The following is a 6,974-nucleotide window of genomic DNA, read 5'->3' as shown; positions in this document are numbered from 1 at the left end:
GGAAGTTTGTAAATAAGTAAGAGAGTCTAGGGATCAGAAAGTGTTTCTTGTACCTGAGACTTGCTATTTATACCATGAGTCTGGGGGGACAGATTGTGTCTACTCCCATAGAGTCCGTGTCTTTCGTATTGTTCCTTTTGTCATAGTCCTTTAATGCGGCGTGACTCTATGACGGTGTCATTAATGTGGTGTGTAGCTCGGGTAGTGATGCCATTAATGCAGCGTGGTTCCCCGATTTGCCTCACCCCGTTGGCCTTTTTAGTGGTCCGTTGATGCCTCTCATGTCAGAGGATCAAGGGTTCCCCATATTTTCCACCCATTACGCGAACAAGTACTTAAGAGCTGGACACTACTCTAGGGGTCTCCATGTCGGTGAGTCACATCCCCCTACAACATGTTCCCTCATGTAGGTAGCTTCCAGAGGAGCCTACCCATGGGACAAGCCAAAAAGACTACTTGTTTTGGGTTGGGCGTTTGCTTCTTGTCCTTTTTGTCTAACTATGTGTGCATAACACAGTTAGACAAACAGACTTTTTCTAGGCTTCATTGTATCTTGGAGGCAAATTCGCTTGTAATCTGTGTGCATACCGTTATTGGTAGGAGGAATATTGTTTTAAAAAAACGACATTGTAATGCATCTTGAAGCAAACTTCTCTCTCACTATTTTGTTGTTTTGCAGCCCCTTTGCACCAACAATCTTAATAAAATATATGATTGTTAATGGCATATAGTTTGAGAGAGTTTGCTTCAAATTTTGTAACACTCGAATGCTTTGATGGAGCCAATTTTCAACACTGGCAAAAGAGGATGCACTTCCTCCTAGCCTATCTCAAAATTGTGTATGTTCTAACCATTCCTAGGCCGTATGTAAATGAGGACGAGACAATTGCTCAAAGTCGGACAATGATCAAAAGGGAACAAGACGACTACACTTGCAAGTGACATATTTACATTGCAATGTCTGACACATTGTTTGACGCATACCAGAACAAAACAACTGCCAAGGATTTATGAGACCCACTTGAAGCTAAGATCTTTTAGAATACGCTACAAGTAAGAGATTTCTGGCTACAAAAATTTTCAATTATACCCTGATTGATCCTAGGCCTGAACAATTTAATAAGATTATGCATATTCTTGATCAGTTCTCTCAACATGATATGAAAATTGATGAATCGATATCAGTTTCATTCATTATTGATAAACTTCCTCAATCATGGAAAAACTGTAAAAGAAGTTTGAAACATAGAAGGGAGGAAATGTCTTTATAAGAATTAGGCCAACATCTTTGTATAGAAGAAGAGATAAGGCTTAGAGACATAAATGAAGAGCGTGACTCTTTGACCTCCAAAATGCACATGGTAGAGGAAGGAAGAACCCACAAGGCCAGACAACCTAATGAATTTGGATATGAAAACTAAAAGATAAAGAATAATTTTGGAAGAAAGCAAAGTTACTTCCAAAATGAAAATCAGAAGAATCTGGGAGTAAGTTGCTTCCATTGTGGCAAACAAGGCCATTACAAAAGAGAATGTCGTTTACTTGAAAAGAAACGACAATACTCTGGTTCTAAAGAGAATCTTGAGGCTATGATCTCTGAGACCAACACTCTTAAAGGAGATAACTCCTGGTAGATTGAGTTAGGAGCAACAAGGTATGTCTATAAAGATAAGAGTCTGTTCAAGAGGTACAAGTCAATAGAAGATGATCATGTTCTTTACATGGGGAACTCATCCACTGCTGTAGTTAAAGGCAAATGGATGATAAAAATGGATTTTACCCTTAGAAAAGTTCTTACTCTCAAATACGTGTATCATGTACCAGAAGTTAGAAAGAATCTTGAATCTGGTAATCTTCTAAAAAAATATGGGTTTAAATTAGTTTTTGAGTCAGATAAATTTATACTAACCAAAAGGCAAATTTTGTGGGGAATTGATATTTGAGTGAAGGAATGTTCAAACTTGATATTAATAATTAAGTTAATGTTTTGCGTAATTTATGTTATTTAGAACACATTAATGTTAGATGCCTAAAAATGATGTGATTTAATTTATGAATATGCATGTAAACAAATAAAAAATGTGACTTCTATATATGATTTTTCTATATATTGCTATGTTTATATAATGCATTTAAAGGATCAAGATATTTGGATAGTTATACAAAGCATTTTATGGCATTTGAGAAATATCATGGATTCTGGTTTTGAGTATAGCGGATTTCCTTCGATTATAGAAGGAGGTTTCTTTCGGTTGTAGAATAAATATAAATGTTAATTTGAAACTGAGCATGATGATTACAAATCAACAAGTAGGTGAATATTTAGCCTTGGTGGAGGAGTAATCTCTTGAGATCAAAGTAGCAAGCATGCATAACTTACTCAACCATGATGACAGAGTTTATAACATTGGTTTCTTGAAGCAAAGAAGCAAAGTGGCTAAGAAGATATTGATAGAGATCTCGGATTTGGTGAAACTCAATGCCACAATATCTTTGCATTGGGACAGTTAGGAAATACTGTCACGGGCCTAAGCCATATATATAATGGCAAGTCTAGACATATTAAGACAATTACTCACATATGAAGTAATTACAATTGATTTTACGATATATTGTCGGAACTGGTATATCCATTAACTAAAGAACTTGCAAGAGAATTGATGTGGGACATCAAAGATTCAAAGGGATGGGTTTAAAGCCAAAACAATAAAATCACCAATAATGGAAACTCAACTCAACTCTTGAACATATCATGACTTGAGTTCAATGAGTAAAGTACATTATATGTTCGTGGTTCACAAGCACTATGATATTAAAATTAGCTTTCAAACTAATTTATCATCCCAAGGTTTGAAGTGCTTGGCATTATAATGAAAATGAGAGGTTGAGCAATAAGCTCTTAATAGACTTATAACATGACTTTGTTAAAGTGTTTAGTTACAGGACATTTTCGATAAGTCTACCTATATGAGTGCTAAAGGTGGTGCTGCCACCTATGCGAATTAGGCTTTGTCTCTAGAGCATCTATGAAACCAGGATATAGACACAAGGTCAATTCACGTGTTGGCTTTTATGAACTACCCAACGAGAAAGAAAATTTATATGTAAGATATATCCGGCTAATTGTATAAAATTACTAGTTCAAAGCATGTCTTCTATGTCATTCTGATTAGTTTAGATGTATTTTCAGTATGTGAAGGTTCAAGTCCAAAAGACACTATCATTTATGTTTAAATTTTCCAATTCTAACTAGGATGTATTTTGAAAATGGCGGGGATTGTTGGAAATATTTTCAAAATAATATATATTATATTTATTATTAATAATATATTGGGATTTATTTTTTGAAGTTATGAATTATTTTGGAAAGAGAGAAATGAAGGAAAGTTTATAAGCAATAGCTTATGATTATAATAAATTGGATCCTTATGTATATTACAAGCTATTCACTGGCTTGGCGGTATTGATGGTTTTGGTTTACCCATTATTGAGAGGATGGCTACCCTTTATTGAGAGGATGGCTCATGGCACCTAGATCATGCGCTAAGGAAAAGAATAGAAGAATCATCTGGAATATAATATACTCAGGTAAATTAAAAAATTAAAGATAATGAAACCAAGCTTGGGTATGATATTTTAAACTACATCAACATGAAGGCACTTTTTGAAATCTATGGCAGTCTATATATTTATCTATTTTTCATTTATTATATATATACTGCAAGATCTACCTAGCTAGCTTTAGATCAGCACCCCAATACAACTAGCAATACTCATATTGGCACTGGATATAGGAGGAGTGATTCGATCTTAGCTTTCATCTCTTTTCCCACATGGGTGTATCCATCTCCGTCCTTGTATATGACATCTATTGCTCGAGAAAGGTTGAGAACACGCGTAAGGATAGCCATCGGTACAGCAGTAGGCCTCAAACAATCCTCATTGATATCCTTCCATGCATCAGAAACTTGCCTGCTGAGTTCATCATATGCCACTTCTTCTGATACACCATACTTCTTCATATAGCATTCAACGGCCGAGGCAGCATGCCCTCTCTCTTGTTCAAACTGCAAACATAGTTTTTTTTCCGTACATATTAAAAAGATTTGGTATGATAATAAGAGATCACATAGAAATCAAACACCTAATAACATCCATTTACTTTAAAACGTGGAGAATTTTGATCATTTCATATTTTGATCGTTATCGGAGCAAATTATTGGTCACATACCTTATGCGACTTGATGTCATCCGAGAGCCTACCAATTACTGACGAAGCTGTAATAATTTTAGGGTCCCTAAAGGCCCACACAAGGGTCTCCTCAGTAACAGCTATGTCACCCATGCCAAGAAATGACATGACTGTGAGCATGGGATAGCCAGAGGTTACTAGTGCGACTCGCATATATTCCTCCAGCGTTGGGATGTGCTTTGCATGAAAAGATTTGGCTTCATCGAAATATGCCCGGACCAGAATTTTCATCTGAGATATCTCAAAGGATTTCACATAACATTAAACACGATGCATGGCATTAAGTAGGAGGCATAAATATATAATAATTGAGTTAATGCTTGTATCTTACGGCTTCTTTTGCATGAGAAAGAAGGTATGATCTTCCTTGTTTTGCCAGCTCCTGCTCAATTTCTTCGAAAACGTCCAAGAGTGCCTTATAACATATTTGCATGTATTTTGGTAACGTACTCATGCTCCTAATATTCCACCTAATAATTCCAGTACCAATTGATCAAGTAATTATTAGACTCGTGATATCATACATGCACCAAAATGTTAAAAATAAAATACCACTCGATATCACTACTTTCAAACCTTTCAATTGCTTCGGTAAAGATCTCGATCTCTTCGAGTGTGCCATATACATCATAGATATCATCTATGATGGATGTCAGAGCAATAACTTTGGTTAGTATTTTTCTTGCAAGCGAGTACTGGGGCTCATAATAGACTGCCACAATCCAAAAGAAGCACTCAACAACTCTGTCTCTTGCAAAAGGTAGTTTCGTTGCAAAATCTAAATCTTTCCACCACCTACAGATTAATTAAATTAATATATTGACATTGATCAGTGCCATGCACCTCGAAAAATGAGTTGACATATATAGTGCTATGAATGTCATGCATAGCAATACCTGGCGATATGACGAAGTTCCTGCTTGTGTAATGTCTGCACAAGATTGAAATCTAATATCGAAAGCTTTAGAAAAGCTTTGTTATGGGAAGTGTCGTCTTGGTAGAGCGAAATGAAACCCCTGGACTCTAGCCTTGGAATGCCCTTGTGCAGGGATTGCTTTAGTGCATGAGTTACCTGTGCTGCTAAAGGATTGCTCAAATTGGATTTCGCGGACTCAAGTTGAGTGGTGGTGAAACTAAGAGCCGCATCAAGGATCTCTTCTCCATGCACCCTAAGATGTGTGGCTTCATAAAAGGCTAGCAAGCCTGGAATGTTGGCGCTCAAGCTTTCCTTGAATTGACTCTTTTCATCTTTGAACTTGTTAAACACATCTGCTTCAATGAAAATTTATGAGACAGAATATATATATATATATATATATATATATATATATATATATATATTCCATACGTACACTTAAGAAACCCAAAATAATGAAGCGGCCTTCACAAAATATGTACTAAAGCTCACAAACTTATGTACATATGATAGTATAATACTTTAAATGAAAACATAATAACTTATATATATTTTATTATAGTATAATAGTAATATATCATAGTACTTTACTATCAAAGTGTTATATATGATAATATATATATATATATGATAGTATATAGTACTGTATACTATGAGTTTATACTTAACTAATATATATCATACTATATATTCCAATATACTTTACTATATATGTTATATATGATTGGTGGGATTTACTAATACATATGATCTTATATTTTCCTTTATACTAATTTAGTATAGTATAATATATATGATACTATATATATGATATATAATATAATATATACTTTAAACTAAAATGTGTTTTGTAATCTGATATATGTATATATATATATATAGCAACTCACGTTAGTCTGTAGTTCTATTTTGTGAGATGTTTTATAAACCAAAGATTTCTCTTTAAAACGAAAAATATAATTACCACATGAAACACGAAATCCTTGTTGACGTAGTAGTCGAAAATGAAGGGAAACATTGTAAAGATCATTGTCATCATCACTAGCACCCGAAGAGGCATAAATACGTTCTAGTGCTTCTTCGATGTCCCTTTCGAAGTGGTACGCCACCCCTAAGCGCTGAAGTACATCAATGATGTTCAGCTGCTTGGAAGGTTGATCTGCAGAGGCTAACAACTCCCTTCTCACCTCTTCTATCAATTCTTCGACTTCGCGTACATTAGAAACATGGGTAAACTGCACCAACAAATTGGGATAATTTGCAAAAATCAGAATATTATTCACGCGTTGTACGTTGGTAACTCCAAACATCAATCAGTTTATATATATATTTATATATATATATATATATATGTATGTACCTGGTCTTCGGGAATGTTATTGATGAAACGGTCACCCCAAATGCTTGGTTCAAAATTTGCAGTCCGGCGAATGGCATCTGATTCTGCATTTTGTGAGAGAGCAACCGAGGATGGGACAGACATATTTTGCTGCGATTTAAGACAACTCAAAGCTGCTTTGATTAATAGTGATTGCAAGCTGCTGAGAAGAGTTCTCTTGCAGAAAGCTTTGTTGGTAATTTGAAGCTTTATAAACAAAGCTTTATATAGGGCATTAATAGCAATGATTATGAGGAGAATGGGAAGGGTTTAAGAGTCGTAATCAGATTTGACCCGAAACCTTTGGGCCGCGATGGAATGCATGCATCTAGTTTGATCCAATATTCTACTTTGTAAACCAAACCGAAGGGAAAATCTAATATCTCACATGCACGTGGAACGATCCGTCTCGTGTATGTTAATTTACG

General features: G+C 35.2%; 1 protein-coding gene across 1 annotated transcript; it reads right to left on the bottom strand.

Moving 5' to 3' along the window:
* Positions 1–3,571: 3,571 nt before the first annotated feature.
* On the bottom strand, positions 3,572–6,730 carry LOC121236124 ((-)-germacrene D synthase-like). The gene is made up of 7 exons (XM_041132632.1): positions 6,529–6,730; positions 6,133–6,403; positions 5,149–5,521; positions 4,829–5,047; positions 4,584–4,722; positions 4,232–4,483; positions 3,572–4,067 (listed from the first exon to the last, which is right to left on the bottom strand). Exons 1-7 carry the CDS (start codon positions 6,649–6,651, stop codon positions 3,774–3,776), a joined length of 1,671 nt encoding a protein of 556 aa, XP_040988566.1. The 5' UTR covers positions 6,652–6,730; the 3' UTR covers positions 3,572–3,773.
* Between the last annotated feature and the right edge of the window lie 244 nt (positions 6,731–6,974).

This window comes from Juglans microcarpa x Juglans regia, chromosome 6D (genome assembly GCF_004785595.1).
Source record: "Juglans microcarpa x Juglans regia isolate MS1-56 chromosome 6D, Jm3101_v1.0, whole genome shotgun sequence".
NCBI lineage: Eukaryota > Viridiplantae > Streptophyta > Magnoliopsida > Fagales > Juglandaceae > Juglans > Juglans microcarpa x Juglans regia.
This window is presented reverse-complemented; position numbering and strand designations above follow the sequence as displayed.

Bases quoted from the DNA above. Each gene is read 5' to 3' on its own strand.
- LOC121236124 (XM_041132632.1), bottom strand. From the start codon at position 6,651: ATGTCTGTCCCATCCTCGGTTGCTCTCTCACAAAATGCAGAATCAGAT. The intron at 5,522-6,132 runs GTAATTATATTT...TCATTGAAGCAG, and splicing joins AGGATTTCGTGTTTCATGTG to ATGTGTTTAACAAGTTCAAA. The intron at 4,723-4,828 runs GTTTGAAAGTAG...TGGAATTATTAG, and splicing joins TTTACCGAAGCAATTGAAAG to GTGGAATATTAGGAGCATGA.